The 14,187-nt window shown below is 36.1% G+C and overlaps 1 protein-coding gene across 1 annotated transcript in view; it reads right to left on the bottom strand.

Annotated features, from left to right (window-relative positions):
* Window positions 1-392: 392 nt before the first annotated feature.
* PTP4A2 (protein tyrosine phosphatase 4A2) overlaps window positions 393-14,187 on the bottom strand; it is a 30,550-nt gene continuing 16,755 nt past the window's right edge. The window contains exons 2-6 of the mRNA XM_079777051.1: window positions 12,195-12,889; window positions 9,773-9,865; window positions 4,987-5,117; window positions 3,919-3,993; window positions 393-2,903 (exon numbers count right to left, since the gene is read on the bottom strand). Coding sequence (XP_079633177.1) covers window positions 2,795-2,903; window positions 3,919-3,993; window positions 4,987-5,117; window positions 9,773-9,865; window positions 12,195-12,290 — 504 coding nt within the window. The 5' untranslated portion in view covers window positions 12,291-12,889 and the 3' untranslated portion in view covers window positions 393-2,794. The remainder of the gene's footprint in view (window positions 2,904-3,918; window positions 3,994-4,986; window positions 5,118-9,772; window positions 9,866-12,194; window positions 12,890-14,187) is intronic.

Raw genomic sequence — 14,187 nt, 5'->3', positions numbered from 1 at the left:
TAAATGGATGGGTGAAATGCTTACCAATGGTTTAAGGGAAATTGCCCACCTCCAATCCTATGACATATAGATTTTCTCCTCCCTCAGTTCTTTAAGAGTTCAAGTTGCAATGCTTCATCAAAACCTATGGTATAAACAAAGTCCTTTGGAATGAGACAAGATGCTGAATTCCTAGTGTTGTGCCCAAGAACTGAACCAGAAAATGTAACAGATGTATCCCAGTAAGGTTGCCCTTACTGAAACCTGAGTGGCATGAAATCTTTGAAGTTCCCAACCTCTATTTCACCTCCTTGCAGAAATTAGCAGGACCTAAAGCAGACCTTAAGAATACCAAGTTTTCCAGGGAAGCAAATGAAACTCAACCTGGAGTGGAGAACAAATGCACAAACAAAGAGCATGTAAAATATGTTTATTGTTCTTTAAAAGGGTTCAGGGTTTGGTTTTAAATCAGGCTGCACACCTTTCATCAGTCTGACATCTCTCTCACCATGTCAAACTGGCTTCAGCTAGCAATACTTCATTAAGTCCAAAAGATAAAAAAAAATTAATTTTGAGGAAGAAAATCCAGTTCTGAGAACAATTAACATTAGTCTGCAATTTAAAACAAAATGAGGGCTAATGTTTCATGTTGCTTTACACACTCTTCTCCTCATACAGAACCAGGAATGTAATTTTCCTAACTCAGGCAGGCACTGATACTGGTGGACACTACACACGCGCACGCGCACGCACACACACATGCACACACACACACACACACACACACACACACACACACACGTTTTTTCTGTCTCTCCCTGTCTCCCCCTCCCCGCAAAACAACAAAAATCAGAGCATGTCAAAGGAAAAAGGTTTGGTATGATATTGATCAAAACCCTTGGAGTCAACAGTCTATCTGAGCTTAGAGAATATTCTGTTTTGATCTTGAGCCTATATTAAAGGAATCTATTGTCATGTTCTGAAATAAAGAATTCTGGATAGTACCATCATTAAAATCCTAGAAACAATTCCAAAAAGCATTATTTAGTTTTGTTTTGTGAGATGGGGGAAGAGAGCATCTACAGATTTTCATTTAAAGAGCTCAAACAACTCCAGCATAGGAGATAGGCAGTTCACAGCGCCAGCCAACATCTGAGGTATCACCAGTCACAAAATCCCGGTCCATTCCTACTGGCCTAGCTGATCCTAACAAAATGGGAAGTTTATGGCTCTGCATAGCAAATTCCAGCAGGACAAGATGACCCTAAACCTTTATTCAAATTCTCAGAAGCAGAGCACTAGGAAGTGTGTAGTATTTAAATGAAGAGTGCAAGAGGCTCTGATGGTGTCCTTCAACTTGCTCTGTCAATACAGCCTGGTCACAACTGCCTTCCACAAAAGAGCAGAACGATAGTTTTCTAGATCAGCACATTGAACCCCACAAAGAATCGGCAAAAATGACACTACACCAATTTCACTAGCAACACAGTCCTTTTGCTACTGGTTGGGCTGCTTTACATCTCTCTCCTACCCTGTTAGGCCTGTGGACACATACTCACTAGGCATTGTTGGTTTTATCTCATAAAGAACCTAGTAAGAAAATAACAAGGCAATCAGTGGTTAAACTGAACTGTACATATAGGGGGCAGTTTGGAAAATACCCATAACAGGCATTTTCTCAAGTCCAAAATATTGTGTCTTTGCTGCTATTCCACTACCTGTTCCTGAAAATTCAGAGTACAAATAAGTTCTAAAATAAAAATTTTTAACTACCAGCATTCTCTGACATCATCAGACAGGAAAGCAGAGTAATGCTACATACAACCCACAGTTCTACAAGGTGTAGAAAGTGTGCTCTGTCTGGACACATCTTTAGTGATGAACTGGAGTACTCCCCTTCAGAAAACAAACATTTCTGGAATACCCACTTAGTTCATTGGTTGGGAAAGAGAAGAATATGACTCTCAGCTAAGTTCTTTGAAAAAAAGAGACTCCTCTTAAAATGCCATGTCCCCACTAACTTACCAAAACAAAAACTCAAACAAAAGGCTCTTGGCTACTTTGCCTAATGTTGTATAGAGTTTTCAAGGAAAGAAACTACATGAACACCCCATCATCAGTAAAAAATAAAAACCACCTGGATCATATAATATATATGCCACTGCCTTTTTTTTTTTTTTTTGATGTTTTTTGTTTTTTTCTAAAAGTGCCCAGGTGGGCTTAAGGCTGCCAGACTGCACGCACATATACAGCAACAAGGGCTTCTCCTATTCCATCTACAACTAGTATCAGGGGAAAAGAGGGATAGGGAAAAGGAGAAAAGAGAGAAAAATTGTAGCCCCCACCCCCTAACCCCAAATAACAAAAAAAGAAAGAAACTCCACAACAGGGAGATAGATCTATGTGCCAAGCATAATGGAAGAGTGTGCTCCCCAAAGAGAAGGTTCTGCACAGGCTAATGTTCTGCTGGTTTTCCTTAGAGACCTATTTTGAAAAAGTTTAAAAAGACAGGAGATTTTGAAATAATTCAATCCTGGCAGAAATTCAAACTCCAACACTAAGAGCAAAACCATTCTCCACTGAAGTAATCCCTTTTTTCTTTCTCTTTTTCTTTTCTTAAACATTTTATTCATGTTATAGAGGGATTTCTGTTTTTGGTGGTTTTTTTTGTATTCCAATCATTAGGAGAGTGGTTGAGGAGTACTGAATCCATCACCACTTTGATGACACAGTCAAGATTCCAGATTCACATTTCCAGGTACCAAGAGTTCCCTCTAAATGCCACAATCAAGTCAGCCTTCGTTTATATTTCTTTCTACTGAACACAGCAATGCCCATTGGTATCTCTGAAGCGTAATCGCATCTTAGGTCGGTATTTCTCCAGGTAAAGCAGCTGTTTGGAATTGAATGCTCCCCTTCTTTTTCTGAAAATACAAGAATGGCAAACTTTATCGTGTACAAAAAAGAGCTGCCTTATTCACTGAAATGCATTATTTATGGCCTAAGGCCATTCTAACACCACAAAGCCAAAAATCAACATTTCCCATACAACATCACTTCTTAAGTTTAAATAAGAATTTTCTGTGCCTTCTGAGAAAAAGGAATAGACAAATTTTCTTTGCTGACTCTTACTACTCTGTTAACCGTTTAATAAACATCAGAATGATTTATCCAGAGATATCTAACTATACTCTTTACCAATTAGCTTAACATATTCTTCAGATTAGAATTGGTAGCAAGTATTTAGGATGCATGAGTATTTATATGAAGCAGCAGGCACAGATGGCATTTCTTGAAATATGTTACCTTCCTTGAGCTGCTACCATTCATTTCATGCCATCATTAATAGCCTTTTTTCGTTCTTTCTTTTTTTTTTTCTTTCTCCTCTTTTTTAAAGGAAAGAGGAAAGGCTAAGAAAATAAATGCCAAAAAATTCTGGACAGCAAAATATCATGGCCTATCACTCCAGACAATATTCTGTCTGGGTACTACCATCCTGATTTTATGCCTGAACAGGTCACTTATAAGTCCCAGGTGATTAACTGCTCCTCTACAGATTCTGGTTTGCCTCTTGGTCATAGAAATTGCATTTTAAAGATATTTTGGACATCTATTAAAAGAGACACAAGATCACTGAGACTCTTATTGCCACACCTAGCTATTAATTTTAAAGATTCCTAGATATTCAAGTCATATACCAAACATATTCTACAATGTCCACATTTGCTGCCTAAATTAGATATCCTTTAAATCTGGGAGCTAGTAGTTTTACAAGTCTCTTTATCACTTGCTCTTTTTTGATAATCAATCTTCAAACAAACAACATTTTAAAGCCAAACGCAGCAAGTTATTCCAGACTAGAAATGGATACTTTCCATAATTCCTTCTTCTTGTATGATCTTGCTTTATATGTTTCTGAATATAAAATTTCATACTCACTGTCTTATAAACTGAACTGCATCTTCATACTTCATTCCACATTCAATCAAAGCAAGTGCAACCAGCACAGGTGCCCTGCAGAGAGAAACTCAATTGTAAATACCCACACATCTTTAGAATTAAATTTTTTTTTTTAATCCAGATTACATGTTACCAAAGCTGTCTCTGATTTTTGTTACAAATCAATTTCAATATCATTTCCTTATCAATTACTAAAATGATGCTACACTTCAACAAAATCCTTTTCATGAGCTAGGAGAGAGGGTCAGAAAATTGATAATTAGGATCAGTCTCAATATAAGTATGTATTTTTTAGTGTAACAAAGGAAATGAAGTTTTTTTTAAAAGTCCATTACAGGGCACTGACTTTAGACTACCTAAATTAACCCAAGTCAAATTAATAATACTACCTTTGCTCTTCAAGATAAGAACTGAAACTTAGAAACTTTACTAAACTATAAAAAAAAGGAAAACAACAAACAAAAGGGCTAAGCAGAGGTAAGAACCTGAGTCACCACTGCCTGCACTAATGTTTTGAGTCAAAGTACACATCATAAATTGACCTTTAACCTTCTGTTGATGAGAGTGTTGCAACACCATTCCATGCAATGCTCAAGGAAAAAGGTTTTTTAAAAAAATCAAAATTACTTTTCATTTTCCATTAAACTCCACATCTCCTTTCAGGAGTTTAAAGTTCAGCCATCTGCTCTCCACCTTCTAACTTCCCACACATCTCAATCCCAAATTAAGCATGTAAAGATTTTTTTAATGTTGTTGCACATTTCAAAGACCTGAACCTTTGGTTACTTGATACAGCAAGAAAACTGAATTAAGAGTATATTTTTAGCTCAAAGATTAGACAATTACATTAAGTCATTTTCAGAACTGAACCATCACCCACTAAATCTAGTATGGCATCAGAATCAGACAACCAATGAAACACAAAAGCAGCTTTTGTTCTCATTTCCTTTCCTTTCAGGCAATTAAATATTTAGTGTAATAAATGAAAATTTCTACCCAAGTAAAATATTTGATAATGAATTCACAGACGAAAGGGTAAGACCTTACCTTCCCAATCCTGCAACACAATGCACTGCAACACAGCAACCTGGTTCTTCACGAAATTTGGTTTTTAATAGGTTTAGCCAATCGTCCACTATCTGATTAGGGGGTGGCGCACCATCATCAAATGGCCAATCCTGGAAAGAAAAAAATCTCTTATATTAAATTGGCATTTTCTCCAGGATTAGCATACTAATACTGAATAGATGAACAATACACAGGGTGGGCCTACTTGAACTATTGGAGCTTTCTTATCAAAGAGCCTTTCTCTAAAGCAGGCGACCCTGCTAGCGGTTCTCAACCTGTGGGTCGCGACCCACAGGTTGAGAACCACTGCTGTAGAGCCTAAGACCATCGGAAAACACAGATATTTACATTACGATTCATTAACAGTAGCAAAATTACAGTTATGAAGTAGCAACGAAAATAATTTTATGGTTGGGGGTCACCACAACATGAGGAACTGTATTAAAGGGTCGCGGCATTAGAAAGGTTGAGAACCACTGCTCTAAAGAAAAGACTTTATATCTTAGAACTGTTTGGGGTTTAATCCTCACAAATATTTGTAGAGACCAGTAAGATACCAGTTATTAGTATATTTCTTTGCCAGAGTGGACTTTTAAATCATATCGACAGGTGTATCTTCTCTTACTTTGTCTTGGCTTACAGTTTTCTCTATGTCTGTTTACAGATTGATTCAGACAAAATATTTGAGGAATACTAATTTCTTATCATTATCATAAGAGATTTCCATAAGATAAAATTAGACACTGATTACACTTCATTGAAGAAGGCTAAGTTATTTGGCACACTTGAATTTCTATCTTGGATCATTTTTCAGCAGTGACCAGAATCCTGTTAAGAATAGGTATATATGGTATAGTTAGCATACCATAGCAGAAGCATACTATCATCTTTGTGCTTATCTATACATATTTAAAAGCCATGTAGCAAATATTTTTAAAGCTCTGCCTAAATTATACATATCTCATTGAACAAGCACAATGCCACATAATAGGGTCCCTAAGCAAACGGAGACCTTTCTTTCAAGTATCCCTTTCTTTTTATATTCATCACTAGAGGCACTTTCTCTTTTTATATTCATCACTAGAGGCACGAAATCTGTGCAAGGATAGAGTCCCTAGGCCTGGCTGACAATCAGGGCCGATCGGGGCCTTCCTTCATTCCGCACTGCCCCCTGGTGGTCAGCGCACATAATAGCGAGTAATCAAACTCCCCGTCTCCCGGTCGAACTCCTGAGGGGACACTTTGCATGTTAGCCTTTTATATACACTAGTGGCCCTGCACATGAATCCGTGCACGAGTAGCTCACTGCCACTTGCCTCAGTTGGTCGCCCCGCCCACAGCCGCTCGTAGCTCTCCGCCGCACGTAGCTCACTGCCCCGCCCTCCTGTAGCTCTCTGCCACTTGTAGCTCATTGCCCTGCCCTCCTGCTTATCTGTCATTATGTGACGGCATCCCAACCAATTTGCATACTACCCTATTATAAGTATAGATAGATATGCATGGGTTGGTCTTATTTAAAAAACAGCCAGGTGTTTTATCTTCCTTGCTACCTTGCAAGAGGTCTTAAGAAACCAACACAAATCAGCTTTGAAGAAAGGGGAAAGGACACTCACATTTTTCATACCCTCTTTTCCATCTAGCTTCAAGGACAGAAATGTAAAAACACTGGGAATATTTTTTTAAACATAAGACTATTCTAATGAAATTCGATAAGGACACTTTAAGATACTAGAGAAGGAAAAAGAGAAAAGTGACAGAGCATTAAATTGATTCTGCACTCATTATTGGCACCACTAAAACACTTCATGTAGTCCATTAGCCATGACAGTACATTATGTTTGATTTGTCAACTACACCCCATAATTAAAGGGCTGTCAGTGTTATCATTATAAATGTCACTATAGTTTAACTGTAAATAGCTATAAAACCAGTAAGTACTTTAGTTGAGAGTTTACTTCCTCTAATAATACTTCCTAAAATGCACCTAGTTAAGAAACAATAACACAAAGCATGCTTCACTTACTCAGACAAGCAGTAAAGGAATCCCAAGATTAATTTTAAATGTCCTTGTTTTTTCAAGCTTAAGTTGTTAGCCCTTTAATTTTATCTAATCATAGCTATTTAAAACAAAAGCCTAGATTTAAAGGCCTGGAATAAATTCCGGACCTACCAGCATTTTCTACAAATTAGTTCAAGTTCTTTACTTCATTTCTATTTCATAAAGATATTTATCAACATTACTGAGTCAAACAGACTACAGTCAATCCACAGTTCATTTTCTTACCCTGCCATCTGTTAAAATAAACTAATTTCTCACCTAACCAATGGAGAACACAGACTCCCAGTGGGTGCCTGAAACCGCACATAGTACAGACCCTATATATACTATGTTTTCTCCTATATGTAAAAACCTATGTTAAATTTTAATTATAAATTAGGCACAGTAAATTATTAACAATAAAATAGAACAATTCTAATATTATACTGTAATAAAGGTTATGCAAATGTGGTATCTCTCTCTCTGCAATAATTTTTATATTTTCAGTCCAAACCTATTCCTGAATCTGTGTAACCATCTCTTACTTGTTGGGGATCCCTTGTGTTCATATAGGCTTAAGGCTTTCTGGTGCAACATTTGCTGTCAATTGGAATGTTTCTATTCATGTCTTCCACCCATAAATTTAATGCTGTTTCCATCTTAACATACACTGGCTATAACTTTTGCAGTCTGAGGTGCACAGCAAAACTAGCATAAATTTCTTTTTCCTTCTTCACACTTTCACAAAGAAGACTCATTCCTATTGTGATCATAGCAACTTCAGCCTACTTTTTACTTTCCTTATTAAGTGGATAACTTCCACCTTTTCAGTTAAAGAAAGCATTTTCCAGCTACTCCTTGGCATGTCTGAATTGCCAGTATCACTATTTTTGCACTTTGGGTGGAATGAAGCAAGACTTCATCATATTACTCAGAATAGCACACAATTTAAAATGTATCAATTGTTTATTTCTGGAATTTTCCATTTAATAATTTAAGACCACAGTTGACCCCACAAAGTAACAGAAACTGTGGAAAGCAAAACCACAGGTAAGGGGGTCCACTATACTTACAGGGGGAAAAACTTGTAATTCAGCCTAGCTTCAGAAGCAAAGTTTTGTTTTGTTTAAACACAGGGCTACATCAGAAGTTAAATTTTTGTGTATTTTTATGTGTTCTTTTTTATATATATATATATATTAATTCTTTTTTGTTGAAAGTATTACATATGTCCCCTTTTTCCCCCCATTAACTCCCTCCAGCCCCCCACCCCCACCCCCAGGCCTTCAGCACCCTATTGTCTGTGTCCAAGGGTTATACGTACAAGGTCTTTGGTTGATTACCTACCACCCACCCACCATCCCACGCCTTCCCTCTGAAATTCTGCACTCTGTTCCATGCTTCCATGTCTCTGGATCCACTCCAATCATCAGTTTATTTTGTTACTTAGATTCCAGATATGAGTGCGATCATGTGATACTTGTCTTTGACTTATTCTGTATGTGTGTGTGTTCTTAAACACAGGGCTACATTTAACACATGTTTATACTTATCCCCCGTGATTTCCAGCCAGGAGAACTTAAAGTCATTTAGGAATGAGAATGTAAACAAATTACTGCCATGCCATACCACTCAAATACATCTGAGTACATAGTATTCTTTAAAAAACATAATGTTTTGGCTATTTAGTTCTTCTATTTTCACCCGAATGAAGGTGAGGAAACTTTATGGATCAGATAGGAGATGACTGCCTTACCAACAGGACATGTATTTTCTTTGCATCAACAACCTTCCCAACTACTAACCAATGCAATAAAGACTGCAAAACTAGCTCTCAATAAAAAGTAGGAATATAATCTGATACCAATATCTTCTTTATTATTTTCTTCCTCATCAACTACTAAAAAAATCTCCAGTTCTCATCCTACTTCACTATCTTCCCACAATTAAATCAGATAGCTCTAAAACACCAATGACTACAAGGTCATTTCATTACATACTCCGGCAATTTAAATAACTATTTAGGGGAAAAGGTATAAAATTTTACCTAATATGAGGCTCCTGCTTTGTATAATAAAATAGCATATATAGAGGCTAGGGAGTATTTTAATTTAAAGTAATTCCAATCACTTTTTGTCCAAACTGAACTATTAAAGAAATCTAATCACACAAAAGCTTAGAAACCTAAAAAAATATCAGAAACTAGGCTGATAACTGTGGAGCAAGATGCCTTCTCCTTCTCCCTTCTTATCCTCTTCTCCCACCTTTTTGTCCCCTACAAGTTAGCTACAAAATATTAAGTAACTAATTTGTACTTGCAAAGTAAGAGAATATTTCCATGTGACTTAAGAATGTCTGATGGGGAGAAAAAGGGAAAAAAAAAAAAAATGTTTGATGGAAATTACTTTGTTAGAGTCAAACTGGTAGCCTAGAAACAAAAGCCAACTATTGCATTAATTTCCTAGGAAAAACAAAATGCAAACTTCCTTTTTCTTAAAATAAGTATTCACTAAATTTTACTTATTTATTGAAAATATCCTGCAAGTGTAGACTTTAAGAGCACAAATGAGCAAAACTGCTAATACAAAAGAATTTAAAGGTTGCTATAAACACTGTATTCTCCTAGTATAAACTCAAAAAGCAAAACTGGGTTCCAAGTTTTATAAATATCTATGTATGAAAGGTGCAATTTGTTTGTAATAAAAAATTAAAACACTACACACTCACTAGAACATGGATTCCTTCTTTTTCAACTGGAGCTTTATCGTATGTAGCATCACAAACTCGAACCAAAGTTGTCACTCCATATTTCTTAAGTTCCTTTAAAGAAAAATAAATTTGCTTTTAGAATCTGCAACCAAAGCTTTAAAAATTTACTCTTTTGAATTGAAACAATGAGACATCGTTCTTCAATAAAAACCAAAATCATTCTCATTGAGGCAACATATATAATGGACATTCTTGCACGCTCAGTAGAAATATCAATAAGACTCACGTTTATAAAGGGCAATTTAGTAGCATAACACAAAAACTTTAAAAGAACACATATACTTTGACCTAGAAATCCTACTTCTGGGAATTTTTACTAACGAAATAATTAAAGATATACACATTTAGGTGCCAAGCATGTTCAGCACAGTTTGGAATGGTAAAAACCTGGAAACAACATTAATGGTCTGAACAAGGGAATGGTTAAAGAAAGTATGGACCAGCCATACAGAATACTATGACAGCTATGAAAACAATACTAAGGAGGTTGGGGGAAGATTTATTTTAAATATACAGTATGATCCTATCTATATGTAGGATCACAGAAACAAACATTTAGAAGCCAAGTATTAACAGGTTTTTTTAAAGAAACAGTATTTATTTTATATATATATATATATATATATTTTTTTTTTTTTTTTTTTTTAATTAACTTCAGAGAGGAAGGGAGAGAGAAACATCAATGATGGGAGAGAATCATTGATCAGCTGCCTCCTGAATGCCCCCTACTGGGGATTGAGCCTGCAACCCAGGCATGTGCCCTGGACTGGAATTGAACCCAGGACCCTTCAGTCTGCAGGCCGACACTCTATCCACTGAGCCAAACCAGCTAGGGCAACAGTTAAGTATTTTTAAAGTGTCTTTTGCTTATCTGTATCTTCTGATTTTTATTTGGTAAATACTTACTGTTCTTTTTTTTAATTTAAGGAAACAAAGTTATTTTGAAATTAAGATGAAAAAGTGGTATTATATTACAAAGCCAACTAACATACAAAATACTAGTAATTATAGCCAGAAGTCTTGCTCCTTTAAAAACTTTCCTACAATAATGCCTAATACAGTGACTACCTATCTTCAAGGGACCACCAACATCTTTTTATAGTTGCAGGAGGACAGTGACTTCTGCCACTTTTGGAATCTATGCCCAAGGAATCCACAGGCTGAAAATAGTATCACATAATTTAAGCCAGGCTTAAAGGTGACTGATCAACCTAAGGGCACAAGCCTAGAATCAACTTGTACACTGTGCACACAAAGTTAAGGAGCTTAGGACTTAATTAAGTATAAATAAGCAGGAACAGTGATATCCTGTTTGGTTATTAATTGCTAAAGGACTTTATTTTTCACAAAAAGGCCTTCTTATAAAGTATGTTCAGGAAAGTTGTTAAGTATTATAACTAAGTCAGTAATTTTAAGAAGTTTCAAGATACAAATAAAATCCCATTGAAATGGACTTCATAGTAGCCATTCATTGGAAGGATATGGTAGAATTTTTCATGGTAAATATTTGTGGCCTTAAGCAAGTCAAAAACTTTTTTGAACTCAGTTTTGCCATCTGAAAAATGAGACAGATGGATTTAGAATCCCTAAGAATTCATCCAGCTCTCTAAGTCTATTCCATAAAATACCTCAATAGAAATCACATTGAGACTGAACAACCAGGGAATGATTAAAAGCTACCTATAATATCTTTCCTTCCCCTAAGTTTCTGAACCCTTATATTGTATATGATGGCTACTATTGCAAGTAGTTCTGGGATAGCTTTTCAACAAAAGTGATTAGAATATTTGAGGTAGGATATTCGAGGTAGACACAGGTTTTAGTGTCAGAGACAGTTCTACTATGTACTGTGTGCCTTCAGGCAAACTACTAAATTGCTCTGAATTTCAGTTTCCTCATCTGTAAGAGAGAGATAATAATAGTACCTATACCTCACAGGGTATAGTACCTATACCTATATCTCTCTAAGAGAGAGATAATAATAGTACCTATACCTCACAGGGTTATTGTGAAGTGTAAATGACATACTGTATGAAATTGCTTATTGTAATGCTGGGTACAAAGTGTTCAATAAATGTTAATTATTTTTATTATTGAAAGTATGATCAGAAAATTGCTAATAATGTAGAAAAGATATAAGAAAAAACATAGCACTAGATATTTTCTAAGATCTCCCCAAATTCCATAAATATTCTTTTAAAAATCTGTTATAATTAATCTAAACCATTAAAAAAAAAAAAAAAGACTGGTAGGATGACCATCATATGCCAATCACGGAAATAAATGGCTTTGTAATAAGAGATTTCTTTATAATGGTGTTAATTTTAATGGGATTTTACCGATATATCAATCCAAAAAGTACACCATACTACAATCTTACCTCTGTGAACTTGTTGAGGGTAGCATTGGTAGGGTTGTGAGTTATCAGAAAACGCATGTTCTCATAGGAGATCTCCACAGGGGCTGGACGATTCATTATGGCAAATAAAAAGTGTGAGCGTGCGTGTGTGAGTGTGATGGGGAAAATGAAAACAAAAAAAAATCAATAAATCTTGAAATGTTTCACAGCAGAAAACATTAAAAAGACCACTAAAATGCCTATTATCAATCAGTGTTTTCTCTATTCAACGTGTTTATTCTTTAAGTAGCTTCTCTCTTCAAGATAAGCAGAAGTATTCAGAATCCACTTGAATCAAATTCAACTTGGGCCTCAATGTCTGCAGATGGATACCTTCGGACTCCAAAAACATCCAACTACATACAAAACGTAAGCAGCCTTTACTACATTTAGGCACTAGTGAGACAAGTTAAAAGTGTAGATTACTTTCCACTTTTGTTTACTTGATGCTTAATTTTACTGGAGTCATTAAAAGAAATATGCTTGCAATAAAAAAAAAAAAGCCAACTATTTCTGAGGCCAGTCTCGGTGTCCAGAGTCTTCAAGGCAATATTAATTATGGCACATAGAACCCCCCAAGCTCACTTGTCAGCAAAAACGCTGTGCTGAGCCTGGCAGAATTCTGCCCTCACACTCAGAATCGCCATAAATGTGCAACGTATATTCCAACGAAAAACCTGGAAGAGAAAAGCATAAGTAAAATGAACTGGAGGTTGATAGCATTCATAAACACAATGCTCAAAGTCAAGAACACATTCTTTATGAGCCTGAAGACATCTGAAATGTCACCAATTCTAAATTATTGCCATCTATAAAGAATAGGATAAAAGTATATACCAAGAGTTTTAAAAGCTAGAGATTCAAGTCAAGCATGTCTTTCTTTTTTCAAAACACGATCCAAGCAGCAAAGTTTCTGTGCTAACAAGATTACTTTTAGCCCTGGCCAGTGTGGCTCAGATGCTTGGGCATCATCCTGTGTGCTGAAAGGTCACGGGTCTGATTTCCATCAGGGCACATGCCCAGGTTGCAGGCTCATTCCCCGGTTCCCAATAGGGAGCATGCAGGAGGCAGCCAATCAATGCTTCACTCTCACATTGATGTTTCTATCTCCCTCTCCCTTACTCTATAAAAGTCAACTGAAATATTTTCTTTAAAAACATTATTTTTAACTGGCCACCTACTGGGGATTGAGCCACAACCCAGGCATGTGTCCTGGCCAGGAATCGAACCCGTGACCTTTTGGTGCATGGGACAACACTCAATCGAGCCACACCAGCCAAGACCACAAGTCCTTAAGTGCTTTAAAAGATCCTTAAAGCAATCTTCCCTCCATGGACTCTTCATAAAGTTTACAATGATCTTCTTTTCCTGTTTTGATGGTAAAGTCTTCCACATATACTCTTTGTTTGAAATAAGATAAATCTATAAATGGATAGAAGATATTTACCAAAACTCCACTTTGAGGATTTAATTATTTCTATCTAAAATATATGCATTTGACCCCAATTAGGATACTATTCCATAAAGCACTTCCTTAAAAAAATTATCTTCTTTTCCTCACAACTCTGAGTAGTTGTTACTACCTATGAGTAATGAGGAAAGAGGATCAGAAAAGTGAAGTGACTTGTCTAAGGTAAATGAATTAGTTGAGCCCAAATTCTAAACCAAGTCTTCTGTTAGTTCCATGTTTTTTCCACTGTACCATAGTGTCAGCTGACTCATCCAATGTGTAAATCCCATCCTCACATTTTCTAGTCCAGTTTACCTTTTTATTTCCCACATCACTACCTCTAAAGTACAAATGCATTTAAAGTTCAATTCACACAGCATTCTCCTGACCAAATATGTATTAATCTGTACCAAAAACAAGACAAGAAAAAGAAATGGCAGAATTTTAATATTATTTTAGGCCACTGCTATGAAACACAGTAATCTTTATAGCTGGCTCAGTCAGAATGTCAACATAATCATAACT

Source organism: Cnephaeus nilssonii (genome assembly GCF_951640355.1).
Source record: "Cnephaeus nilssonii genome assembly, chromosome: 7".
Classification (NCBI taxonomy): domain Eukaryota; kingdom Metazoa; phylum Chordata; class Mammalia; order Chiroptera; family Vespertilionidae; genus Cnephaeus; species Cnephaeus nilssonii.
This window is presented reverse-complemented; position numbering and strand designations above follow the sequence as displayed.